This window comes from Saxophila tyrrhenica (assembly GCF_035928015.1).
Source record: "Saxophila tyrrhenica strain CCFEE 5935 chromosome Unknown scaffold_6, whole genome shotgun sequence".
Lineage (NCBI taxonomy): Eukaryota > Fungi > Ascomycota > Dothideomycetes > Mycosphaerellales > Extremaceae > Saxophila > Saxophila tyrrhenica.
Window position 1 is genome coordinate 823,732 of NW_027041738.1, and position 24,875 is coordinate 848,606.

Consider the following 24,875-nt stretch of genomic DNA (forward strand, 5'->3'; position numbering starts at 1 on the left):
GAGTACTCTGCGTGAGGATGCATGGGAGAGGATGCATGCCACAGGACCTGAGCAGATGGCCCCCGGCGGCATGCTCTGCACGATTCCAGGGGTACCAGAGGGGCGTGACAGCATCTGGGTAAGCAAGGAACTTCTTGAAGATGCACGTCCATAGGGTGAGGTTGCATGGTATATGTGATCCTTCGTGCCTTCCCGGGTTATTTTGAAGCTTGGGATGCTTGTGAGACCCACTGTGGAGCCCCCCGCTCAGGTCAAGCTCCGCGGGGGATGGCCCCGTCAGCCCTGCCACTGTCGTCAGTAGAGGTCTGGACCCATCGACGAGCACGCTCCGTGCCACGCCGTGCCGGTGCGAAGAACGAACCTAGAGGCTTATGCTGTGCTTGGCGCTTCTTGCATCTGCCTCGGTGCATCCGTCCGACATGAGATCTTCGCGGCTCTCCTCGGAGGTTGGGGGCCTGGGAAGGACGGCAGCGACCTCGACATGCAGCGTCACATCTCCCTCTCTCTGCGCGTAGAGGACAGATCAAATGGCTTCGCTCTGAGACCTATCGCTGTCTCTTGCCTTCATATGTTCTTCTTGCTCAACGACCAAGCGACAGCAGCTGAGCGAAGCAGAAAACGCCATCCTATATCAACTCGCGCTTGTCCACGCCTTGGCCTTTCTTCCCACACCATTAGGAAAGCAACACGTTCGTCAACACGCTGTTACGCCGCTTTCCGTGCTTAGTCGAGAGTCAGGGTTACAGCCATGTCGCAAGCACGACCGTCCAAGCCATCTAAAGACTCTCTCGCTACCGAGCTGGCGTCTGAAATACGGGCGGCTCACAACAACGAGACCTTGTCAGCTCTGATGAGCAACGCCTTCGATTCGATCGACCAGTACACCCTCGTGCTCGTCAGCATCGCAGGAGCACTAGCCATCATCGGCGTGAGAGCCTTTCCCGACCTACGAAGTCAACAGCCATGGGGAGTAAGCAATGCCCTGCAGTGCGTGATATCGGCGATAGGACTACCGGCGGTTGGATTCCTTGCAGTCCAACACGGTTCGGGCGTTGTTCTAGGGGGGTTTATCCTATGGGCCGCATTGGCAGCTTTGATAACGAACTCACCTACAATCTGGGGAGGATCGGCTGCCACTCCTACCGCGACGTCTGACATCAAGGACTAGCGGTACCAGCAAGCCATGCCAGGCAACGGAGTGCATACGTGGACATCACACTTGAGCAACAACATCATTATCACGATGCTTGTTCGAGACGATTGCATTCTGCAGCTGCTGTCACAGAATCCTGACCAATCGTGCAATTCGGTTCTATGAGACGATATCGTTCGGACGATCTCGCCAGCATGAAGATATCAGTGTCTTCCAGCAATGGAGCGCAAAGTAGCCACAGAGATACCCTACGTCAACGCTGGCATGGGCTGCCTCAATCTCCCATCTGCACCTACACTCTCTCCGTCGACATCTTCTCAGTCGAATGATCCTCGTCGTCCGCCAACGAGCTTGTTGGCAAGCGCTTTGCCATCTTAGGCGGATCAAAGATTGTGTTGCTGTCTCTGAAGATCTGGTCAACTTCTTCGAGATGTCGACCAGTAGTTTCGGGCCAGAATAGGTAAACAGCTGCCGTTCGTTAGCATGCATCAAGAAGGATAGTGGACATGGCAACTGACAAGGAGCGATCAAGAACAGATTGATGCACATGAACACGAGATAGTACTTCCATCCAATCGTTGCAAATCCGACGGGTGTGATTTCGGCCACCTGTTTTTCGTCAGCCCAATGCTCAAAGCTCCTGCGTGTTCCACATACCAAAAAGTTAAACAGCCAGGCTGTTCCAGTTGACATACTTGTAATCGGCACCCGGTGGCTCAAAGGACTGATCTCGCTCGCGTACAGGAATGTAAGGCCCAAGAAACCGGTCGGGAAGAACAAGCTGAACAGGAATATGAATGCACCAGCTGCTGCCACCGCGGACTTGTTGTTGCTGGCGCTTGAGGTCCCAGCCACAATGGCCATGCACACCCCCATGCCCACGGCAGATACGATCATGAGCTTTCTCCTCCCGAAGCGGTCGACTGTCAGCACACCAATGGGCGAGCAAAGCGTCTGGAATGAAAAGACGCAAGCGCCAAGAATCCGCGCGAGTACATCCGAAAGGCCGAGGTAGGTGTGGAAGATGGTGGTAACGTAAAAGGCGAGAGCGTTGATCCCGCACTGCAGCAATGTCAATGTTCAGTCCCAATGGCAAGGCAGATTTGTACAAACCATTTGCTGAAACATCTGTCCGCCGCATGCGAGGCAAGTTCGATTGAACAGGCGAAGTTCTCCGTTTGAGAAGACATCGATAAAGCGTCCTTGACCCGTGATCCTCAAAGATTGCTGGATCTCATTGATATCCGCCTCGACCTGCGGGTCATCTTCCGGTAGTCCATCGAGAGCAGCCAACACTTGGCGCGCTTCTCCGTAACGGCCTTTCTTTGCCAGCCATCGAGGACTTTCGGGCAGTAGGGCGACCGTGGCGATAACGATCAGAGCCCAGAAAATGCCGAAGGCGAGCGGGAAGCGCCTAATAACAAGTTAGCAGCACGTCATGCACGCAGCAATTACAGCCACTCACTCACCAAGAGACGGAACCGCTGGTGAAACTCATGCCCAAATTGAGCCAAGCCGACAGCGCAAGCCCAGAGCTGATGAAGAGCGATTCCAGCAGGACAGCAGCGCCCCGATGCGCGGCTTGCGAACACTCGCTCTGCCAGTTTGGAGCCGTAGCACTCAGCGCGCCAAAGCCGAAACCAGATACCAGCCGCCCGACGATAAGCTGGGCCAGTGAGTAAGAGCTGGACTGCAAGACTGCGCCGACGACGTAGACAGCAGCACCGGTCTGTATTGTTCGTATTCTGCCCAGCCTATCGCCGATGTAGATACAGCTCAGAGCACCGAAGAAAGCACCAAGGGTGTACATCGCCACGACTGTGCCTTGCACGCGAGAGTTGTTGGTGACCTGGACATCGCTGAGATCCTCGCTGACCGTGTCGATACGTGGGAAGGTCTCGACCCAAGATGGCAAGTCCAGTAAAGGGCCGGCTACAGCATTGTTGTATCCGAAGAGGATGTATGCAGGTAGGATGACGGCCCAGATTTGCGCATTGCGAAGTGCGCGGCCGCGCAGGCCTAGGATGTATTTCTTCCCCATTGCGAAGGGTGACTTTGAGTCCTTGGTAGAGATGACAGCTCAGATGGAAAGATGGCTACCTGATGAACTGATATCCAGTCGTTCGGCGGTCATGCTTCCGTTCGGTCTTCCCTTTTACTGATGCATCCGATGACGATCAGCTGGTACCCGTAGGTGAAGGTCCTTGACCCGAGGAGTTCGGATATACGGCATTGTTGGGACCACGCGAGCACCATGCAACGGTACGGTACTTCTCCGAATCTTCCTCGAGACCGCTGCGCGTGGTGTTCTGGATGGCGCCAATTGACTCCACCATGGATAGACGGCACTCCTTCACGGCCAGCCATACAGCCATTAAGCCTTCCCCCAGGAGCTTGTAGCCATTACGCAAAGTGCGGAGCCGGATGGAGACGAGGTGGATGATGAAAATCCGCCCTTCTCAAACCGCCAGATGCCGAAGGTACAAAGCGTGCCGATGTCGGCAGACAACGATTCAGCGTCAAGGCGCCATCCATGCAGTCGGGCGCATGTAGCATGTTCCGGTTTGTCGCCAGATAAACAGATCAGAAGACTGTTGTGTGAAAAGAGGAAGAAGAACAACACCAGCAACACCAACTTCCATCAAGCTTCAAAGACAAGCAACTTCCAAGACGCCTCCCCAGACGCCACCAAAGTGCTTGAACAGCACGATTCCCGAGGTTCAGAAAGCCTCCAAAACTTGGTCATCGAATTGTCGATTGAAGCAGCTGTACCACAACAAACAACATCATGGCGACCAAATCACTAGCCTCCTGGGCCGTAAACCTCCAGCCCTCCTCCCTCCCAACATCCGTCAAACAAGCAGCTCTCCGCTCCCTCTACAACTACATCGGCTGTGCGATAGGCGGCAGTGACCACCCTACCGTCACCAAAGCGTACAATGCACTCTCACCCTTTTTCGGCAAGGAGACGTCGTCTTTGCTCGGCCACAAAGGATCGAAGAAAGCAGACGCCCAGCACGCCGCCTTGCTCAACGGCATTGCTTCTCATGTCCATGACTACGACGATACTCACTTGGCTACTATCATCCACCCAACAGGTCCGGTCGCCAGTGCTCTGCTTGCCTACGGAGAGTACAAGGGTGGTTTCTCCGGCGAAGACATCCTGTGCGCACTAACGGCTGGTATCGAAGCCAGCTGCAAGATCGGCCTCGCAGTCTGGCCGGAGCACTACGACATCGGCTGGCACATCACCTCCAGCACCGGAAGTGTTGGGGCAGCGGTGGCGGTCGGTAAGCTGATGCATCTCTCCGAGGAGCAGATGGCGCAGGCGATCGGTGTTGCTGCTGTGCAAGTTGTCGGTCTGCGTGAGATGTTCGGCAGCGACACCAAGTCGTTCCATCCCGGACGAGCTGCGCAGAGCGGGTTGCTTGCGGCGCTGCTAGCGGAGCAGGGCTACACCAGCTCCGAGAAGGCACTCGAAGCGAAGCGTGGGTGGGCGAACGTCGTTGCCGGAGGCGGGACGCCAAAGCTAGATCAGTTTGTTGGTGAGCTAGGGAAGAAGTGGGAAATCGAGGCGAATGCGTTCAAGCCGTTCCCGTGCGGTATCGTGTGCCATCCAGCAATCGATGGGTGCATACAGCTGCATCAGGAAATCCAGCGCAAAGGGCTGAAATTTGACGACATCAAAGACGTGCAAGCTGTGGTGCACCCACTAGTCATCGAGCTGACATCGAAGCGCACACCCAAGGACGGCCTGGAAGGCAAGTTTTCCGTGTTCCATGGTGGAGCTGTGGGATTGCTGTACGGAAAAGCAGGACCTGCACAGTACGGCGACACAGTGGTCACAGATTCGTCTGTTATCGCAGTAAGAGACAAGATCGATGCACAGCCTGACAAGAACCTGAAAGCGGACGAGACTTACCTGACCATCAACTTTGAGGATGGAAGCAAATTGGAAAAGCGGATCGACCATGCAGTCGGCTCGCTTGAAGTTCCCATGACGGACGAGCAGTTGACGGCGAAATTCGTCGACCAAGCTGGGCTCGTCCTCGGCGAAGCAGATGCGAAATCAGCAAGCGACGCTGCGTGGCGGGTCGGCGAGAGCAAGAATGTGGCAGAAGTAATGCGCACGTTGTGATGGATGGATGGGCGTGGTAAGCAATAATCAAGTCGAAGGCGACTGGTCTTGGCAGCGCCTTACCATCATGTAGGTTCCTCGCAGCTGTTGAACTGCGGTCAGCAATCCGACCCGCGCAATACTTAAGAGTCTGCAAGCGCACAAAGATGTCTGGTAATGTAGATCGATTTTACACAACTCGCCGACAAGATGGGTTGGAGAGACACTGTCAAGCTTGGAAAGGATGAGTCGAGCAGAGGGACAGCAGAGGAGCACGTAAAGGAGGTGCCGAAGCCGTCTATCGATGGAAGCACTGCCAGCTCGATCAACGATAGCCGTCGATGGTGAGTCCGTTGCAACTCGTCTTCGGTGAACGTGCTAACTCGTTCCAGTGGGCCGTACCTCACGCTGACGCCCCCGGATGATGATTCCGAAGCACGCATCCAGAGAATCGAAGAGCGCACTTTGGCAGCGCGCGCCATGACAACCACCATCGGGTCAACACTTGAATCCACTACCCTCGAACGCTTGCCGCTGCGCGTTCGCGGGCGTAAATACGACTCGGCTTTCGTAAGTCGTCACTCATCGGATGTTGCACATCTTTTCGCTAATCCGCTCTTTCTCCAGCTCGAGTCCCTCAATCTGGAAGCATTCAACGGAGAAGATGCTCAAAGGACGTATCGAAGGATGGGCTGGGCGATTCCGATCATGTGTCTTGCCGGCCTCGGATTGATTGTGGTGGGTCAGGTTCTGTACTGGGCTTGGGTCGATCCCAGCCAGCTGAGGAATATCTCCTGGAACTAACTGACGCGGTACGCAGCTGGCTGGATGGCTGAAGCCGTACTTTCGGACTGACGCACGAGGCTCGGTACCCCGAGCGTCACTTCTTGCTTCTGGTGGAACGTCTGGGGCGCTCGAGTGCTTCACGGTTTGTCGGATCACTGTTTGTCGGACTGGCAGCTCGTGTATTAGTTTTAGAATTTGCTTTCGCTCTTTCAGCCTGCATTTTCGTCTTCTTCAAGCCCTCCTCTCTGCCATCGGCCGCAGAGTTAACCTTTCGTTTCTTGCCGGCGTCGTTTTCACGTTGGTCCATCGAGGCTTCGCCACCATCCCATCGTCTCATGAGAACATACGCAACCTTCTCGACTTCAACAGCGGTGACTTTCCGATCGAAGTCAGTCCTAAAGCGATGTCTGAGGACTTGCACCCTATCGAACAGTTCGAGGTACTCCTTGACATTATACTTGATGTCTCGCCGCTTTCGAGTCTCCGCCGCATCCTCACACATGCACCATCGAAACAGCTCATCGGAGAAGAAAGGCGCATCTTCCGGGTCTCCCGCAGAGAGGATGAGCGATGCAGTAGCAGGACCGATACCTCTCAACTTCGTCAACCAGCCGAGAGCAGCTTTGACAGCAGCCGTGCCCTTGGTGCTGATCTCCCCCTTCGGCACGACGGCGTAGGCCATGAAGGCATGCCTTGTGATGTCCAAGACCAGTTCCTCGTCGTTCTGCTGCACGAGTTGTCGAAGCTTGGGACGGAATTTCCCATGGGCCAGCTTCCAGTCGACGAGGGTGACGACTTCTTCTAGGTACAGCGACGTCCTCTCTGAGAGAGGAGCCCGTTCGTTTATCCGGGAAGGTATGTCCACATAGCGTTTCTCGTCGAGTTCGACAAGCTTCTCGGGAACCGTTTTGTGATATGCGCTCAGGAGACTGTCAAATTGACGAGGCGTGATGGTGGTGATCAGCTCCTCTTGCCGGGTATCTGTGGACATTGCTAGTACTTGAACGCGTCTTTTCTGCTAAGCTGGTAATTCACTTGGAGAACTGTCTTCCTAAGTTGTTTTCTTTTGAACGTTGTATGGCATTCACGGAGAGGGATGTTGTTCACTTGGTCCAAGCCATCAATTTCCGAGGCCATCGCGTCAGACGCGGACCGCGTTTGGGGAGCTCTGAGGTTCCTGACTTCACACTCAACACCACTGCCTCCAAGGCTGCATGCCTGCCTGCCTCGCGACCGTGTCTTCGTATATGGAGCTCGTTCTTCTCACTGACGAGCCTTAGTGATCGAGTGCACGGCACACCCACCACTCGTACCACCTTCGAATATGAGTGCTCCGCCCCCAGCCGCTTCGCGGGGCCCCAGGCAGACTGACCCAGAGCTCCGGGTTACGACGCACAAGATCCATATCAGAGGTCCCTCCAGCCTCAATCATCTCGCCACCAGAAAAAGAAGCAGAGAAGACACCATGGCCGCGGATTCACCTGACAACATCACTCATCCACCAGCGAAGAGACCAGTGCGCACATTCGACCTTGTGTCGAGCCGTTCGCAATCACCGCCGAAGCGCTCCAAACAGGAACATCCACATCCGTCAGCAAAAGCGCGAGCAGTGTCACCGCCTCCTGGAAAGAATGAGAGCCGGCCTACCACGAACAAGTTCACCTCAGTCCCGCAGATCGCTGGCTACCCCTCCAGCAAGGCGCCGGCAACGAGCTCAAACTACAACACCAAAAATGCGGATCCTGTCTCTCCAATCGATGCAGAGGCTGTTCAAGGGCTCAACACGCGCATCACGGCGAAGAAAGGGGCAACGGTGACGGATATCAACGCGCAGCTGCACGGTCTACAACGAAGGTGTCGCGAAAAGGACCATATCATCCATGCCTTGCACGACAATAGACGCCGCGACGAAGAGAGGCATGAGAGCGACAGGGAAAAGCTTGTGGCGCAATTCCAGCAAGAGAAGCAAGATATGGTGCTGGACTTCTTGATATACAAAGACAAGTGCAACCAGCGGCAGGAGACGTTCTTCAAGCGTCACATGAAGACGCAGGGTCTGCTGGCTGCGAAGGAGACTGCGTCCAAGCAGAGTGAATGGGACGCTGAGCAGTCCAAGGTGGCCCTGAGCACGTCTTCAGCGAAGGTCGTGCAGCTGGAGGCGAAGTGCACCCGTCTGACGAAAGAGAAGGAGCGATACAAATCTGAAGCTGACAGCTACATTGATCTGAACGCCACTCTCGAGGCTGATTTGGACTCCCTTCGCGCTCTCGACAACGAAGAGGCGGCACGACGCGACAAGTACCACGGTCTGCCACCGAACTACGACGATGTGATGGCGGGGACTGCGCAGCCACCATGGAAAATGGCGAAAGACGGAGGCTTGTACGACATTGCTCTCCTGAAGAGTTCGGTTCGCAAAAAGTTCGACGCTGAAATCAGACTCGCATATGACGACTGCGAACGGATGCGCGCCCTGGGCGGCCAACCCCTCGAAAACTCGAACAAACAGCTCTTCTGCGCCGCCTCGGAGGCTCTGAGAAAAGCTGCTGTCCGCCTGCGCACTGCACTGATGTACTCCGCTAAGTCGATGAGGACCGTCGACTCCATGTTCAAACTCGAGCAGCCCGAGGGCAGCACTTCTCAGCGGAAGGGCGTGCCCGCCTACGTCGCCCGCAGCGGTCTGAAGTTCGCATCCCAGTCCTCGTGTGCCTCACGAGTAGCGAAGCTACTGCTCGACTTCACCTGGCGCGTCATCAGCGCCACCGAACTGCGACCTGGCGGTTCGGTGGTGCTCTCGGACAAAGAGCAGACCACGCTGGGACTCGGTATGCGTGAGGTAGACGACGTGTTACTCGAGGCCATAAGAACCACCTTATCAGTCGACCGATCCGACGGAGCGCCGGTGCACCGGGCGTACGAGTTCCAGAACTGGCTGCTGCAGGTGTCGGCGGTCAAAGAGGAGATGGAGACGGAGGAGTGGCAGCTGCATTACAAGGTGTTCAATAAGACGGAGACGTGGCTTAATGAGCAAGTGGAGCAGGAGCGTGAGGGGGCTGCTAACCGCTGAGGGGGCGGAAGTGTCGTTGCTGCTGTTGAGGCATTGACGACTGGCCACGATGATCATATGGACAGCATGAGATAATGTAGATACGGTGTCGCTACATGACGCCCGCTGTGGGGCCCACTACAAAGCACAGGCGTGAAATGCAAGACCATTACGACCGCTTCCTGTCTCGTCAATGTTTGTCTCTCCAATTGAGGGATCATGCAAGGTCATATGCAAGGTCATATGCAACAGGTACTAGATCCATCGTCTCGCCGTCCAATCGAGCAGCAGGCTGCGTCCGCTGCAATGTCATATGCGAAATACACGCAACATGAGCTAGACTGCATGACCGCTCCTCCAATCGAAGCCCTGCAGGGCTTGCTCACGTCGAACGCTCCACAAGAGGTTCGACGTACTTGGAGCAGAGTAGGCATGGAGTGAGAACGGTCGTTTGTGAGATGGTCTACCTAGTCCTGCTCTCCGCTATCTTTGCGCCATTTCTTGAACGCCCCTCCAAACCCTCTCTCCTCCTCACCTTGCGCAAACAACCCTCTCCCATCCGCAATCCCCCCAACCTTTACCAGCGGCACCATACTAACCCTCCCATGCGCACACATAAACGGAAAAGCACACTTGCTCAAATCCGCCAACAGCTGCTCGCACTCTGCGACAGAGAGCTCGTCATTGAACATAATAGCCGAGCGACAGGCGCGGGAGTTGAGCATATCGATGAGCGGTTTCGGGCAGGAGCCGATGCGGTGGAGCCAGGGGCGTTCTTCTCCTTCGCTCTCGGCTTGAGGCGCAGAGGGCTTGGTCATGGACGTGGTGGGAGACCAGATCTCGGTGCGGAGGAGGTCGACGATGAGGTTTGGGAACTGGGCGCAGCGTTCGGCGATGGCTGGTGGGAGGGATTTGACGGTGAGGAGGTGTTCTTCTTTTGGTGGTCGCACTTGGGAGGCGGTCATCTCGTTTTGCCGCCGCACTAGATCATAGCTGATGCCCCAGTCGGCAAATCGTTTGGTCTGTTGAGCGAGAAGCTGATGCTCTGCGGCGGAGACCTCGAACCTGATGGGCTTGTCCAGCAAAGCGGTGGTCCTATCTGAAGAGCATATGTCGGCCAGCAGCCTTTCCAATATGACCCGCTCCGAAGCCGCATGTTGGTCAACAAGTACCAGCAGATCGTTCTCGGAGCCTGGCTTCCCAGCCGACGTCCGGCATAGGATGAACTTTCGATCTACCTGCCTGACGGCCCTCGCGTTTCTCAACGCAGACTTAGTGAGCTGGGCTGTTCCTCCCGCACCCACTTCTGAGAATGCCTTCGCGTGGTCATGGTGGTTGCATCTTTTGTCGACAAGCTCAGCTGCGTCCAGCCCAGGCCCATCGATCGAAGCGACGGGTATGGCTTCTTCATTCTGACGCGCGAATACTGGGTTGTCCCATTCCTTCAGAAAGCCTGGAAGCCAGGAGGTTTCAGTATTGGCGGTGGCTGTCCGAGGACGTCTGGCAAGGCTCAAGGGCTGGCCCACGGACGTAAGAAAGGTGTTAATCGCTGCGCTACGGCGGGTCGGTGGCTGGTGCACAGGTGGTCGTGGGGTGTCATTTGACCGCGACGCAGGACGTGTGGGTAGCACTACCCCTGTACGTGCGTTCACTCTGAACACCTGTTTCGTGGCTGGGTCTGTCCACTCTATGCTGTCGTCGGCTCTTGCTTCATGATCATCTTGATGGGAGCCATGGAGAGCAGCGCTACTTTTGTTGGCCATGCCTTCTGCACCGAGATTACGCTCTGCAAGTTTCACAGCAACCGCGAGGTCTTCAGTATCGATACTGCCATAGTCATCACTTGAGCTCCAAGGCTCAGTAGCAGGCCGTGGCGGCCTTCGCGTGGTGGATTGAGGAGTGCTGTGTTTGGCGTCTCTGCTTTGCTTGCGTGGCTCGCTCAGAGCGCCAACGTCAAGAGGCGGAAGATTGAATCTTGGCTTGAAAGTTGTTTTCGTGAGGCCAGCAGTATTGCCCGGCGAAACTGGAGGTCGTTTCTTTTCCCACAACTGGTCGTAAAAGTTTCGCTTGCCGCTCTTGATACGACTCCAGGAGTTGAAATCAGTCGTTGGCATCGGTACGCTGGCCGGTCTCTCCTGGTTCAAACGGCGAGTGTTCCCTTCAATGTCGACGTACCTCCGCTTCTTTGATGTGGATGCACTTTCGGTTGTTCTCGTTCGCTTCAGCCCTGGTGTTGACAGGCTGGCCTTCTCATCAAATGTAGACTTTGATCGAGCATCAAAGACCTGAGGCGAGCTTGATGGAGCCGCTGCACCAGTCTGGTCTTGGTTCTTCCGGCGCCCACGTTTACGCGACCGGAAGTGATGTGCTTCAAGCCACTGTGTGACTGTAGCCTCCAGAATGTCGCTGATGGCTTTGACATTGCCATCGTTCACATTCTCCGCGTTCATCCTAGGCTGTTGCTTGTCATTGAAGTTCACCTGTATTACGAGCATCGGCCATTTGTCGACACCTTTCCTTCCATGGAGCTGCTTCTGTGTGTACTCGTCGTTCTTGTACCGGCGGTCACGCTTGCGACGATCCTTTTCCACCTCATCCAGCGGTGTGCCAGCATCCTCGACGGACCCGAAGCTGCTGTTGACGAATACTTTGTTTACGATATCATACAGGTCACCTTGAGCTACATCAGAACGACATGGATGAATGCCGATACTGATGAATTGGCATCGCTTCGTCGGTGCCGGTTGCAGATTGATTGCGCCTTTGATGGAGACTTTGGGCGAGGAGGCGGAGATTGGGATCCAAGTAGTTCGTACTTCCGCTGGCACCAGCCCAGCTTGTACCAGAACAGGTAGTGCGTCTCTGAGATCGAACTTCGTCCACGCACCAAGATTGTTCAGGCTTCGCTCGGTCAAGGCGTTGCTGACTGCAGGATGCTGTGCTGAAAGCTGCACTGTCTTACGCTCCGCTTCTACATCACGCATTTTGACAGAGCAAGGCCGATGCCATGCAAGAAGTAGTGCGACAACACTTCGCTTGAGCTCATGCCACGTCCGGTCCTCCTTAGATGAATCGTCCATAGTTAGAGCTCGATGCTTCACTCGAACAGGCACGTTGCCGAAAAGATCTTTGACGATGACTCGTGTGCCTTGTGCCGTCGAGTACGATGTCTCTTCGACTGGAGCGACCTGCCGTGCAATGATCTTGCCTTGATGCATCGTTAGAGTAGCATTGCCTTCCTCTTCGCTTTTGCACGAGCTGATGCTCAGTAGTGAAAGCGCAGCGAGAGAGGCGAGGTAGGTTCCGGAGGTCCCATGCAGCGGCTCAGCTACGGTCGACCTATGCTTCGACGTATGGTACATCTTCCCCAGCCCACCATCCGCCATGAACTCTGCGGAAGCAATACCTGATCCATTGTCGTCGACACTGCAGCCTCCACGTCGAAAGTCAACTGTGATGCCCACCTTATTGGATCCGGCATCGAGACTGTTCTCCAGCAGAGCCAGCACTACATCTTGAATGCTGGTGATGTGCTTGGAGGAGTGGATCTGCGAAATGGCATCGGCCTGGAGGGGGAGTATGCGAGCCATCAGAGAGCTAGGTCCAGTTCAGGCGTTTTTCTGCTTGTCGTAGATTTCACGACAATCAACGTTCACGGCGGCATCCATCTGCTTTGGTGGCGATCTAGAGGCCGTCCTTGAGCGAACATGAGGGTCTTGAGCTGGCTGACTCTCGTCGACAGATATGGTAGTCATCAAAGTAGTACTCGCCGTTCGTACAGGTTCTCATACGTGTAGAGTAAGTCTTGAATGGAAGACATTCACTTGTCATATGGCAATGTTGGCGACATGTAGTCGGCAGCCGGGATGCGGACGATGCCGTCCCACGTGGCTCGTCTCGTACCGAACGAAGATCGACACGGAGTATACCCAATTAGGCAGGCACGCCCTCCTCGTCCGACTTGCGCCAGCATCATCTTCCGAACCCTTCTTCCTATCATTTCGCCAACTCAAGGACTGCTTCGATACTCATTATACAGGCGACTCATATCGAGCTCCATACATCTGGATAATCCGAAGACGGAAACAAGACGAAAAGCGGCGGCGTTAAGCAGGCAGGAGTAGCTGCAGGGACAAGCCGAGGAGGCTCCTAGCTTGCTTGAAATAGATCCCGACCACCGCTCACTGGCTGCTCTTCATACCAGCTCGCCAGGAGTCCCTATTACCGCCCGTCCTGCTGTGCCTCCGACAACACCTTCAGCACTGCGGCGCTACTGCAACGAATAAAGAAAAGACCGGACAGCAAGAGAATGGCATCCGCACAAGTAGAGGCCAGACCGCAGCAAGGTACGTCGTCCTTGATTGCAGCACAAATGCGCACCAAGATGTGGCTATTCGTGGTCGTACGGACTCAGACTGACAAGTGGCGCATAGATCGTCCTCGCAAGAAGCCCATCGCCCAGTGGTTCAAAAACCTGACAAACCTGAAGAACAAGGGCAACGACTCCAGCGACAAGAGCGGTAACAAGAAGAATGGCTTCAATGGATCCAAGAACAAGCGACACTTTGGCAATAACGGCACGCTCAAGAACAATCCATATCCACAGTCAGGACACCACCTACAACAGCGCGGACAGTCTATGGAAAGCAGTGAAAATGGAGCCCAGTCGTTCTCGGTAGCTTCAAGGCGGCAGGACGAGAACGACAGCTTCGACTCGCTTCATAATGATCGAGGTGGACTTGGTCGAAGCAATCGAAGCGGTGCGCCTACACTCGCTACGAACGCAGAGACAGTGCACAGTGATGCAGGCCACAGTAAGGCGGCTACCACAACTACTGGTGGTGGTGCCTTGAGCAGCGTGGATGGCGCTGGAGCGGACAGCACTTTCAGCTCGCCCAGGAACAGCCAGCATTCGCTTTCGACGACACTCACAACCATACAGTCTACTTCTCCAGGGACTACCCTACAAGTCGCGTCTGCTCAGCAGCCGCCGCAGCAGCAGCAGTCTCATCAGCAACCTCAGGTGATGTTCAGCCATCAGTATCCGGTGTCACCGGCGCCGTCGGGGAACGCTATATCAGCCATTCCGCGCCATGTGGCCGACACAATGCCCAATACCTATAATTCAGCGACCGCCAACAACCTCTTGACCGACAACGCCAGCATTCTCACTTTGGCGTCGTCGTCGAAACGCAGGCGCCGCAGCATGGACACTGATGCCTCTGTCCGCGCCCTTGCACCTAGCTCAGTGTGGGGCGGCAGCCGCGAGTCGTTACCATTAAGTGTACTATCAGGAAATGTGGATCGAGACGCTCCCTCGTCGGGAGGTGGCTTCCACTATGCTCCTTCACGGCCATCCATTGGTGGCCTCGCCTCTGCAGAGCGTGCGAGCGTCTACAGCAACCATGGCGGCGCTCTGGCAAGTGAAAGGAATAGCTACTACTCCTACCGTCCCCAGAAGGACCTTGGCGATGCGAAGTCGCTTCGCAGCATCAATGCCATCGACAGCCGCAGCTTAGCAGGCGACGCCAAAAGCATGAACGCTGATGCGAAGAGTCTCGGCGGTGATGTTGGTAGCCTCAAGGGCTACGACGGCAGCATTCGGTCTGGAGCGATCGGCCATAATCGGAACGATAGTATCCCCGGCAGTATCGGAAGTCCGCTGAGTCCGAATCAGAACCGCCAGTTGAGCGGAACCGGTGGGCTGAGTCGGAGAAGCAGCGACTGGGCGGATGCGGAGCGAAGGAGTGAACACCGTCCGAGTCTGGAGGAACAGGAGGAGAGGGCGGCGGAAGAAGAGAAGACGAAGGATGCTCCACAGTCAGCGCAGGACCCGTGATTGAGATGTTCGACAAGGCAGTGTTTGGGTGCGCAAGTGACGCGCAACGGTCGATCTCGAACGAACTAAGGCGTTTAAACCGGTGCGAGAGACCTCTTGATACCCTTTTGGTTTTTGTGGACAGGCGACGGTGTACTGGCTGAACAGCACCTGTTGGTACGTAATGGCTAATGGCAACGCAACGTTTCTCTATTCCCACTCAAACCCAACGAGCCGTCTGCCAAGTGCTCGATGAAGTACCTGTCGACTGGAAGTCTACATTCCGGCGAAAACACGCTGCCTCAGCGACGACTTGCATTCCAATGATGAACCGCAAGCGAGTGGCCAGCCGTCTTTGTCGCCTTCAACTACATCGACTGACAGTATTGTTATACGAGACGGCAGCGCCACAAGCTGCCCTCAACTACCACATCGCATCTTGAGGCATTTTCCAACGATGGCTGACAATTTGATCATGCCATCATGCAATGTACCGTTCCTACCAGAGGTCAATTACCCGCCCACAGGAGGTGGTAAGGGTCCAGCTGGAGATCTGCTAAGATGCCGAAATACTAACCTTCGACACAGACATCGCCGCACGCTTCTGCACAACCATCGGCCAGGGTCAAGAAGCAATTTCGTGCTGCCTACCTTGCCCAACGACCTACTGGCTCTTCTCGGACCACTTCCAAGCGCGAGTCAACCTAGCGAGCTACATATCGATCATCTCGCTGGTCTGCAACGTCTTCTTACTCCTCACCTTTCTCATCCTTCCGCGGGAGAAGAGCCATCGGCATTACTTGAGCATCGGCCTCACATCGTCGTTCATACTCATCGCCATCGCGTTCGTCATACCGCTTGGGACGAAGCCGGATCTCTGCTACGATGCTATCACACCTCATAATGAGACGACACAAGCGTCGTGTGCAGCGACTGGAGTCTTTGTTGAGCTGGGAGCCATGGGGGCTGTAGTCTGGAGTAAGTCATCCTTCAGCTCTTCTCCTGCGTCTACTGACTGATACTGGTAGTCCTCCTCCGCGCCATCTGGACGGCCCTCCGCATAACAGTCAACCTCAAACACGTCAACGTCTTCAAAAACATCTCCATCGGCCTCGGCGTCGGCCTGCCCATCCTCTTCATGGCCATCTCCATGCCCATCACCTCCGTCTCCTACAGTCTCGGCAACGTCTGCGTCCCCAGCAACCCCACCGCTTTGCAGACTTGGTTCGTCTGGGTTCTCGTCTTCACCGTCGCCAGCTACGTGACGATGGTTGGCACGATCGGTTACTGTATTTGGAAATTCGCACGTTTCCTCACCGCTGGCAAGCCGGACACCAGCACCCGTAATAGCGCGACGGAGAGTGTCTCGTCCTCAGACGCCGGGCAAGAGGACCACGATGTCCCCACTACCCGAGGATCAACGAAGCATTTGACACCGAAGAAGCAGAAGTACGTCGCTTGGCAAAGGCTCCGCGGCATCTTGCGGCTGCAGTGGCGAAGCATGCTGATGGCCTTTCTCATCATGAACCTGACGGTGTACTTTGGCATGTTCTTCGTCGAGCAGACTGGGAAAAGCACGCTGCAGTATCTAAAGGCCGCTCCACCCCTTCCTCCGGACAGCCCGAACTTCAGGTGGATTGTGTGTTTGATGGCCAATGGAGGGGATAAGAATCAGTGCTTGCATGGCGCGAGTGGGTTTGGGGTTGGTGAGGCGAGGACTACGGCGACGTTGATACTTGCTTCGGTGAGTACTTTTCCCAGTGGCATCTGGCCTTTTGAGCTCCGTTGCTGACTTCAAGCAGTTCATCGGCATCATGTGTTTCCTACTCATGGTACGATCTTCGATGTTCACGGGTTGGTGGCAGATGATACGCAACCCGCGAAGCTTTTTCCGGCGGCCGAGTTTGGATGATGAGGATCTGGCAGCCATGAGAGGCACGCGGGCAGAGTCGATGCCAGAGTCGCACAGTGAGAAGTCTGTAGAGGCGGACGAGGCGGAAGGGGCGGAGCAGGACGAGAGGAGGCGGACGACGCATACGCTCGAGTAAGATGTGGTTTGAATATATGCAATTGGCGAGCTGTATTATGCAGTGGTTGTTTTAGCAAAAAACACTTTTGTTTTCGGATACTGGAGACCAATTACACAACGACACTCCATCGAACCATAACAGTATTGTATAATCGCTGCAGCGCTTCGCTTTAGGAGAAGATACCGGCTTTGAAATCACGCAAACTACGACTGCTCTTAACTACGGATCGTTTGACGAAGCTGCATCTGCTTCCCCCGTGATCCTTGCGAGTACAGAACTTTCTGATGTACGACGTACCAGAGGCTGGAATATGAAAAATGTCGTACAACTAAGTGGACGGGTCATGATACAGCTGTCACTAATATAACTTTGAGCCAGGTTGAGCCAGTCGGTCTCCAACCTGACCGTAAGCACTCGGGGTAACCAACTTTCTTCATGCCACACCTGCCGACAACATCGACACAGTCAGGGGCGGCATGGCCTCCGCATGTAGTGGGCGAGATCTCTTTTGGCTGATGAGATTGGACCGTTGCACCACCACGATTGGATGCGTGCCACAGGTCCATGCTCGTCTCCGAATGCCCAAGGTTGATCCAGGTACACAGCGAACCATCGTGGTCGATCTCAGGCGCACGGGTAGGAGTAAGGAGCACGCCTCGAATGCGGATGCAGCGAAACGCTGGGAGGCCTTGTGGTGGGTGCTCAGCATTCCCATGTGGCCCTGGTAGGCTGCCTTTTCGTCTCCTAGACGTGCTCACTGAGGGGTTTGCGCCGCATGGTATTTTAGCATTTTAGCACCGTACCCGGCAGGGCACTGTGGACCAATGTTCAACCATCACCCCGATGTGCCCATTACTCTTCTTCGCCACGCTGCGTCTCTCGCGATCATCTGCCAATGGTATACAGAAGGCCAACGGGTACCCAGTACTCGGCGCAAGAAGATGTATAGCGAAAATCCAGCCGTGGATTCCACCCCCCCTATCGCATCCCATCTTATCATCGACTCTTCTGCTGCATGGGGTACACCTTCTTCTTCTCGATCTCCGTGACGCCTTCGTCGCCTTCATCCGCCAGCCGCTCGAACTGGGCTATCATCCTCTCGAGATCGTTCTCTGCATCGGGCCGAAACCTCGTCACCTTCTGAATGTTTGCAGCAGTCATGTCGTTGATCTCGTGGCCTCTCTCGCGCAAGTTCGCAATCGTCTTTGCCGTCAGAGCGAACCGCATGTCCTTTGGTCCATCGACGAGCTCCAGGATAGCCGAGGGTGCTTGATCCTCCTTCATAGGTTCTATCCGCAGTACGCGTGTGTAGCCGCCAGGCCTGTCCATGTACCTCTGTCGTAGTGGTCCACTGAGCTTTGCCCACATCTCCTGAGGTTTCTAGAACAAATGTTAGCACCGTCTCTGCGCAGGTCGATGTGTATACACACGAAAAAGAACTTCAGCGTCTCTCTCCGACTAGCCTCTGTTGCCTTCTTGCCGTGTGTAATCATCTTCTCCGCGAGCTTCTGCGCCTCTTTCGCCTTGGGCCATGTTGTTGAGATGCTCTCGTGCTCGATTAAGGAGCCGACCAGATTTCGGAGCAGTGCACGTCGGTGGGATGACTTGCGCTGCAGCGCCCGATGCTTGACCAGACCACCTGCCATAGCTCAAGAATGATCAAATCGAATGGCAAAGGCGTTTGTCGAAAGGTTGGACTGATTCGATGTACGTCGCTGCGAGACTGCTGCTCGAGCACGATTGAGCCAAAGCGGAGGTCTCTGCGGACTTGCCGCTTTGGGAGGCGACAAACAGGCTGAGCTCTCTTACCCATTGGTCTTACTATTTGCTTTGTGTGTACCTAAAGTTGAGGAACCTTTGAAAGGACGCTCTGCTTGCTCCTCTGGCCTAGAGATTCTTGCATCTGCCCCTGTGAATCCTCAGTCAACACCCACCACCACGCCATGGGCTTCACAACAGGCCTCGTACGTCCCGTCCCATACCACATCCAGTAGAGAAGAGCTCAATACTAACGCTTTTACAGCTCGGAGGCTTCACCCTAACAACAACCCTACTATACCTGTCGCTCGACCTACACACGCGAAACCGAGTCTACCAATCCGCGCTCCTGCACCAACAAAGCCTCATCCTAACGAACGTCGTCGAGCCGTTGCCGCCTTCACCACCACCCACAAATCGCGAGATACAAGCGGGCGTGCTAGAGCGGGCGAAGGACAGATGGAACGCAGAGTTGGAAAGCAACGTACGGAAGCTACAGCACGTCGACTGGAGTGACGTGCGAACGCGGATGGAGGAAGGCGTGAGTTCGGTGTACCGAAGAGCGTTCGAGAAGGGAAGGGAGGTTGCGCCTGATCCGCCTAAGTGACTGTTGGCTGTCTTTTTCGTGCTTTGAGCGGCGGAGTATGGTATTTGGGACGGTTCACTTCTCTTAAGGTTCTGAACTCTATTGCTCGCCTTGGCATCTGGTTTACCACTCGTCCAATCGACGACCACCCAAATGAGAGAATGCTTCACCAATACAGTTCTTGCCTGTGGTCATGATTTGTATAAGACAGACCATGCGCCTCGTTGCAAATATGAATACCACGCATCGGTCCCCAAAGACTTCCAAAGGCCGACTCAAGACCAACCACCTCTTCCTTGCTATACCGCTCCCAACCAATCATCCCAACCTCCACCATGGCCACCTTCGAAGGCCTCACCATCACCCGCTCCGACTTCTTCGACAACATCGACCGCATCCGCCGCCCAAGCAGTCTGGACTCCAAGAGCACCTGCCCTGGCCCCTGTGGTCGCCCGATGGTGCGCCAGGCCCCCAACAACCTCATCGAAACCGCCATCATCCTCCACGGCGAGCACGTCGTCGGCGAAGATTGCGCCAAAGAATACCTCGAGACTCAGAACACCTGCCCGGAGTGCAAGGTGATCCTCTTCGTAGAAGAACCAGGAACCGACGACCGCGTCAATCTTCTGCGTATCTGGAATTTGCAGCTCCTCCAACTCCGATACAGCGAGAACGGAAACGAGGCGATGAGGGGGAAGCTGCACGATATGTGGCAAGACTTCATCGATGCTCGCGCTGAACTCTTCCTTGCTGGTGGGATGGATGCTCCAAAAGCGGAGTACGGCGTGTATCGGGAACAAGCCAGATGCCCATCGAGAAACACTCTCCGCGGCTGGCGCACCGTCGACGCAGAGGTCCTGGTGTCACAACTGATTCGCGTCTTCGACACGCTGTTCGTGGAGTTCAGTTATCCTGTCACCCAGAAGCCGCGAACAGATTCCCTTGTTGCCGGAGCCGGGCACGACGACGACAAATTGAAGGTCTCATGTCATCCTCTGGCAGCGAAACTGCGCGAACAGATGATCAGCACCCTGTGGGAGTACGACGACTGCACGGTCCCGGCCTTCCGCATCAGACACCAGTTCAACTCAGTCTGGCCAGAATAGCGAACTTTACAGGCAGTGGGCGCGCATGGATGCTCAAAAAGAGGTGCCGCAGGGGATTCACATCTACCAGAGGCATCTGGTCGACGCGGTCGTTGCGGCGTTCCTGGAGGCTCCGGTGGTCAACAACTGCTCGGACGGGGTTAGAAGGCAACTGGGAGACATGGATGCTTGATGGTGGAGACAAGGGCTCCTTTCGAGGGGCGTGATTAGGCAGCGAAGATAGGAGCGTTGGAGTGGTCCTGGGTTTTGGAAGGATAGCCGGTGTCTTGAGATACGTCTATACCCACGTTAGCATTTACATCAACCAGCACCAGTGTGAGATAATGTACTCATGAACTCCTTTCCCGCTGCTGGTAGAACTGCCGCGGACGCTAGACGCCATAGCTCTTCCGCCGCATCTACTTGAGGGTGTTCGACTTCTTTGTGGCGAGATCATCACATCGTGCCGATGCCAGGGTACCAGGTCTTGCCAACACGTTCAATTTCCTTGATGAACCGCGGACTCGTGATCTGCAATGAACCTGTGCCTTTGCTGAGCTTCGGGTTATGATGGTCCGGTACGTAGAATGGGTTTCGTAGCAAACGGATGTACGCAGTCTGCAGTGCATGAAACGCCTGAAGCATGATTAGCATCCTTCGAAGATAAGAGGCCGTTTCAACCTACAGGCGTAAGATCAGAGTTCCTCAATCCCAAACCCGCCGTCACCTTCGCTCCCTCAGCAGGTACGCCCTCCATGTCGACGACGATCACGATCTTGACGCCGGTGTTGGTGACCCATCCGTACATGGCAATTCGCTCGTCGAGTGCATGAAGTAGTCCGAAATCCTGAGTGAGCCCCTTCGTCGGCATGCGTCCCTCGAAGATGTCCAGGCATGAGTTGAGCATGAAAGAGTATTCGAGCTTGTTTCTCTCGGCTTCATAGCCAGTGCCTGTTGCTGGGAAAAGTGAGATATGGAGAGGGTTGTTGTGGCGGCCGATGAAGCCTAAGCAGGCGATGGATGGGCTTCTGCTGTCCATGTCGCCCTGCTTGTAACGCAACAGCCTCTTCCCAGACCGAGAGAGCCTTCTTTCTGAACTTCCTGAGCAACTCTTGAATTGACTTTGGACATTGATATCTGGAGCACGTGAAGTCGGAGCAGGCACGATCCGCCGAGCCAATCAGCATCCAGCCAAATCAAAGAACATCATCGACCTCGAGACATTGCCACCGCACCTAAACAGACGACTTCTACACTCTCTACTCCTTTCCTTTCTCCTACCTACATTGGACTTCGCAGTCATGTTCGCGACAACACGACAGGCGACGGCGATGGCGCTGCGCGGTACGCCACTCTCCGAAGTAACCCCCCCCTCAGCGAGGGCGAAGGACTAACAGCGAGACACAGCCAAACCAATGACCGCCATCCAACCCTTCAGAGTCGCCAATGCCGCCTTCATATCCTCCACCTCTTCGAAGCCGGCGGAGCCCACAGTCGCGAAGCCCGGCCTCGTCAAGGGCAACCCCCCACCACCGCCCGCGATGAAGAACGTCACAACCGGGGAAGTGCCATTGCCGAGTCAGGAGGGCTCAAAGGGTGTGGTACAATACGCACTGTATGCACACCACCACGAGCACTCGAAATGACAGAACACAGTCTGACACAGATTTACAGCACAACCCTCGACAGCATAGCCAACTGGGCCCGCCAAGGCTCCCTCTGGCCCATGACCTTCGGCCTCGCCTGCTGCGCCATCGAAATGATGCACCTCTCCACGCCGCGCTACGACCAAGACCGTCTAGGCATAATCTTCCGCGCCTCGCCGCGCCAATCCGACGTCATGATCGTAGCCGGCACCTTGACAAACAAAATGGCGCCCGCGCTGCGACAAGTCTACGACCAGATGCCTGACCCGCGATGGGTGATCAGCATGGGCAGCTGCGCGAACGGAGGGGGTTACTATCACTACTCGTACAGTGTGACGAGGGGCTGTGATCGGATTGTGCCGGTCGACATTTATGTGCCGGGGTGCCCGCCGACGAGCGAGGCGTTGATGTATGGGATTTTCCAGTTGCAGAAGAAGATGAGGCATACCAAGATTACGAGGATGTGGTACAGGAAGTAAGCTGGATCACAAAGGGTGTGGAGAGATGAGGGTTGCGACGAAAGACCGGACGGCGTTGTGGCGTACGCGGCACGGCGGCATTCACTTTACCTGTATACACTGCATGAACAGTTCTCCCTACCAACTTAAGTGTGCTGTATGGCTGTAAGACTGAGATCGAACTCCTAGTCGCGACTACCTGTATGCTGTACATTCCCATCCAGCCACGAAAGCCATTTCCCCATTTCACCCGGAGACATCAACGCCAAACACTATCATTCCCACGCCTAAGCCTTCTCCTTATAAGCCTGCTCGTGCGTCGCAATCGCCCTCCCGCTAGGATCACTCTGCTTGCTCCACGTCGGCGTCCAACGCATGACCGTGCTCGCGCAGTAAGGCGGGAAATGCTCGTCGAACATGCACCGATACCAGTACGCCTCCTTGCTATCCGGCAAATCGTCGCCCCACTGGGGCTTGTCCCGCTTCATGTTCTCCTCCTTCATCTGCTCATCACTGACATTCTTCGCCGCCTCGTCCTTCAACCCGTCGATCCATCCATACCCGACGCCGTCCGAGAACTGCTCTTTCTGGCGCCAGAGGATGTTGGAGGGGAGGTAAGGTTTCGCGCCGGGTTCGTCGGTGGTGTCGAAGGCTTTGCGGAGGATGTATTTCTCTATTCGGTCTTTGGTGATCATCTTCTCTGACGGGTCGATGTTCATGGCGACTTCGAGGAACTCTTTGTCGAGGAAGGGCACGCGGGCTTCGACGCCCCAGGCTGAGGTGGATTTGTTGGCGCGCAGGCAGTCGGCGAGATGGAGGTTCTTGACACGGCGGACAGTCTCTTCGTGGAAGGCCTTCTTGTCCGGTGCGGCGTGGAAGTAAAGGTAGCCGCCAAAGACTTCGTCGCTGCCCTCGCCGGAGAGGACCATCTTCACGCCCATGGCTTTGATTTTGCGGGAGAGGAGGTACATGGGTGTGGAGGCTCGGATCGTGGTGACGTCGAAGGTTTCCAGGTGGTAGATGACATCGAAGAGGGCATCGAGACCTTCCTGAATGGTGAAGGTGAGTGCGTGGTGTTTGGTGCCGAGGAAGCGTGCGACTTCAGCTGCTGCTTTGCCGTCGGGTGAGCCGGGTAAGCCAATGGAGAAGCTGTTGAGTTGGGAAAGGACGGGGACGGAGGAGAGGTGGTAGTCTTCGTCAATGCCGGCGAGGTCGTCTTCTACGGGGTTGCCGTTGGAGTCTGTGACGGGCATTTGACCGTTGGTGTTACCATTGACTTGTGGGGTGTTGGCGCCGGAGTTGAGGAAGGCTTGTTGTCGCGCGTACTCCTTCTGTAACCGCAGTGTCTCTCGTTGCGCGATCGATGCCACCAGCGAGCTGTCCAACCCGCCAGACAATAATACACCATACGGGACCTCTGCCATCAGTCGTTTCCTCACCGACCTCTCAAACGATTCCCGCAGCAGTGTCAAGTCCAGCGGTATCGTCGGCACCAACGACGGCTCCATCAACCACTTCGGGGTGAAATATCTTGTCAAAGAGTCCGTCTTGCTGTCGTAAATATGACCAGGCGGGAAGCTTATGATCTCGTCGCACACAGGATGCAAGCACTTCAGCTCGCTCGCAAAGTACACCGAGTCAGGCGTCGTGCTCGATCGTCCCATGTAGAAAGTTGTAATTCCAATCGGATCCCGCGCAGCGATCAGTCTGTCCATCTTCTTGTCATGCAGCACCCAGCTGAACATCCCATCCAAGTACTTGGGCGCATCGATTCCATATTCCTGGTACAGCGGAATGATGACCTCGCAATCGCTGTGCGTCTTGAAGGGGTAGGGGTTGCGCAGGCGTTTGCGCAGGATCTTGTGGTTGTAGATCTCGCCATTGACGGCTAGGGCGATAGAGGCATCTTCGTTGAGCATAGGCTGGGCGCCAGTGTCGACGCCGACGATGGAGAGGCGCTCGTGCACGAGGATGGTGTTGTTGGCTGTATGGTTGCCACTCCAGTCGGGACCGCGGTGGCGGACTTGCTTGCCCATGCGGATCGCGGTGGACTTGAACTTGGAGACATCTGGGTGGCTGTTGGCGGTGTTAGTGGGGGTTTTGTGCGAGCCATTGAGGAGTGGAGAGCGTACCAATGGCAGGCGAAGATGCCGCACATGATGGCGGTGGCGAAGGGGTGTCGCGGGAGGGTGTCGAAGGAGGTGGGAGATGAGAGAAGACAGTGTTTCGCTGTATCAATCTCACGTTGTTGTCTCGTGAGTCAATCGCCGCTGAGTCCACATTCTGACCACCGAATTTCTTATCGCGCCGCCGATCTCGGCATGCTTCGGCAGCTGATTCGGCCCGCCACTCTAGCGCTGTCGATCTGCTGCATGTGGGAATGTTTGGGCGA

The 24,875-nt window shown here is 55.5% G+C and overlaps 15 protein-coding genes across 15 annotated transcripts; 9 read left to right on the forward strand and 6 right to left on the reverse strand.

Moving 5' to 3' along the window:
* Positions 1-748: 748 nt before the first annotated feature.
* Positions 749-1,168, forward strand: LTR77_004387 (uncharacterized protein; the record flags this gene model as incomplete). The annotated part of the gene is given in 2 exon segments (XM_064801641.1): positions 749-970; positions 989-1,168. 2 exon segments carry the CDS (start codon positions 749-751, stop codon positions 1,166-1,168), a joined length of 402 nt encoding a protein of 133 aa, XP_064660271.1.
* Positions 1,169-1,445: 277 nt separating this feature from the next.
* On the reverse strand, positions 1,446-3,194 carry LTR77_004388 (uncharacterized protein; the record flags this gene model as incomplete). The annotated part of the gene is made up of 5 exons (XM_064801642.1): positions 1,446-1,621; positions 1,672-1,762; positions 1,811-2,215; positions 2,267-2,567; positions 2,623-3,194. The coding sequence occupies 5 exons, from the start codon at positions 3,192-3,194 to the stop codon at positions 1,446-1,448; spliced, it is 1,545 nt and encodes a 514-aa protein (XP_064660272.1).
* A 747-nt stretch (positions 3,195-3,941) lies between these two features.
* LTR77_004389 (uncharacterized protein) lies at positions 3,942-5,291 on the forward strand (the record flags this gene model as incomplete). The annotated part of the gene is made up of 1 exon (XM_064801643.1): positions 3,942-5,291. One exon carries the CDS (start codon positions 3,942-3,944, stop codon positions 5,289-5,291), a length of 1,350 nt encoding a protein of 449 aa, XP_064660273.1.
* A 189-nt stretch (positions 5,292-5,480) lies between these two features.
* LTR77_004390 (uncharacterized protein) lies at positions 5,481-6,074 on the forward strand (the record flags this gene model as incomplete). The annotated part of the gene is made up of 3 exons (XM_064801644.1): positions 5,481-5,614; positions 5,663-5,840; positions 5,898-6,074. 3 exons carry the CDS (start codon positions 5,481-5,483, stop codon positions 6,072-6,074), a joined length of 489 nt encoding a protein of 162 aa, XP_064660274.1.
* A 76-nt stretch (positions 6,075-6,150) lies between these two features.
* Positions 6,151-7,047, reverse strand: LTR77_004391 (uncharacterized protein; the record flags this gene model as incomplete). Its single annotated transcript, XM_064801645.1, has 1 exon — positions 6,151-7,047. The coding sequence occupies one exon, from the start codon at positions 7,045-7,047 to the stop codon at positions 6,151-6,153; it is 897 nt and encodes a 298-aa protein (XP_064660275.1).
* A 474-nt stretch (positions 7,048-7,521) lies between these two features.
* Positions 7,522-9,123, forward strand: LTR77_004392 (uncharacterized protein; the record flags this gene model as incomplete). Its single annotated transcript, XM_064801646.1, has 1 exon — positions 7,522-9,123. The coding sequence occupies one exon, from the start codon at positions 7,522-7,524 to the stop codon at positions 9,121-9,123; it is 1,602 nt and encodes a 533-aa protein (XP_064660276.1).
* A 446-nt stretch (positions 9,124-9,569) lies between these two features.
* Positions 9,570-12,692, reverse strand: MLH3 (DNA mismatch repair protein; the record flags this gene model as incomplete). Its single annotated transcript, XM_064801647.1, has 1 exon — positions 9,570-12,692. The coding sequence occupies one exon, from the start codon at positions 12,690-12,692 to the stop codon at positions 9,570-9,572; it is 3,123 nt and encodes a 1,040-aa protein (XP_064660277.1).
* A 719-nt stretch (positions 12,693-13,411) lies between these two features.
* Positions 13,412-14,941, forward strand: LTR77_004394 (uncharacterized protein; the record flags this gene model as incomplete). Its single annotated transcript, XM_064801648.1, has 2 exons — positions 13,412-13,448; positions 13,536-14,941. 2 exons carry the CDS (start codon positions 13,412-13,414, stop codon positions 14,939-14,941), a joined length of 1,443 nt encoding a protein of 480 aa, XP_064660278.1.
* A 436-nt stretch (positions 14,942-15,377) lies between these two features.
* Positions 15,378-16,968, forward strand: LTR77_004395 (uncharacterized protein; the record flags this gene model as incomplete). Its single annotated transcript, XM_064801649.1, has 4 exons — positions 15,378-15,453; positions 15,509-15,898; positions 15,949-16,664; positions 16,723-16,968. The coding sequence occupies 4 exons, from the start codon at positions 15,378-15,380 to the stop codon at positions 16,966-16,968; spliced, it is 1,428 nt and encodes a 475-aa protein (XP_064660279.1).
* A 978-nt stretch (positions 16,969-17,946) lies between these two features.
* mrpl8 (54S ribosomal protein L8, mitochondrial) lies at positions 17,947-18,596 on the reverse strand (the record flags this gene model as incomplete). Its single annotated transcript, XM_064801650.1, has 2 exons — positions 17,947-18,330; positions 18,381-18,596. 2 exons carry the CDS (start codon positions 18,594-18,596, stop codon positions 17,947-17,949), a joined length of 600 nt encoding a protein of 199 aa, XP_064660280.1.
* A 297-nt stretch (positions 18,597-18,893) lies between these two features.
* On the forward strand, positions 18,894-19,315 carry LTR77_004397 (uncharacterized protein; the record flags this gene model as incomplete). The annotated part of the gene is made up of 2 exons (XM_064801651.1): positions 18,894-18,914; positions 18,974-19,315. The coding sequence occupies 2 exons, from the start codon at positions 18,894-18,896 to the stop codon at positions 19,313-19,315; spliced, it is 363 nt and encodes a 120-aa protein (XP_064660281.1).
* A 314-nt stretch (positions 19,316-19,629) lies between these two features.
* On the forward strand, positions 19,630-20,400 carry LTR77_004398 (uncharacterized protein; the record flags this gene model as incomplete). Its single annotated transcript, XM_064801652.1, has 1 exon — positions 19,630-20,400. The coding sequence occupies one exon, from the start codon at positions 19,630-19,632 to the stop codon at positions 20,398-20,400; it is 771 nt and encodes a 256-aa protein (XP_064660282.1).
* Positions 20,401-20,835: 435 nt separating this feature from the next.
* Positions 20,836-21,418, reverse strand: LTR77_004399 (uncharacterized protein; the record flags this gene model as incomplete). The annotated part of the gene is made up of 2 exons (XM_064801653.1): positions 20,836-21,015; positions 21,065-21,418. The coding sequence occupies 2 exons, from the start codon at positions 21,416-21,418 to the stop codon at positions 20,836-20,838; spliced, it is 534 nt and encodes a 177-aa protein (XP_064660283.1).
* A 376-nt stretch (positions 21,419-21,794) lies between these two features.
* On the forward strand, positions 21,795-22,504 carry LTR77_004400 (uncharacterized protein; the record flags this gene model as incomplete). Its single annotated transcript, XM_064801654.1, has 2 exons — positions 21,795-21,994; positions 22,054-22,504. The coding sequence occupies 2 exons, from the start codon at positions 21,795-21,797 to the stop codon at positions 22,502-22,504; spliced, it is 651 nt and encodes a 216-aa protein (XP_064660284.1).
* Positions 22,505-22,770: 266 nt separating this feature from the next.
* Positions 22,771-24,641, reverse strand: ASN1 (asparagine synthetase; the record flags this gene model as incomplete). The annotated part of the gene is made up of 2 exons (XM_064801655.1): positions 22,771-24,559; positions 24,616-24,641. 2 exons carry the CDS (start codon positions 24,639-24,641, stop codon positions 22,771-22,773), a joined length of 1,815 nt encoding a protein of 604 aa, XP_064660285.1.
* Between the last annotated feature and the right edge of the window lie 234 nt (positions 24,642-24,875).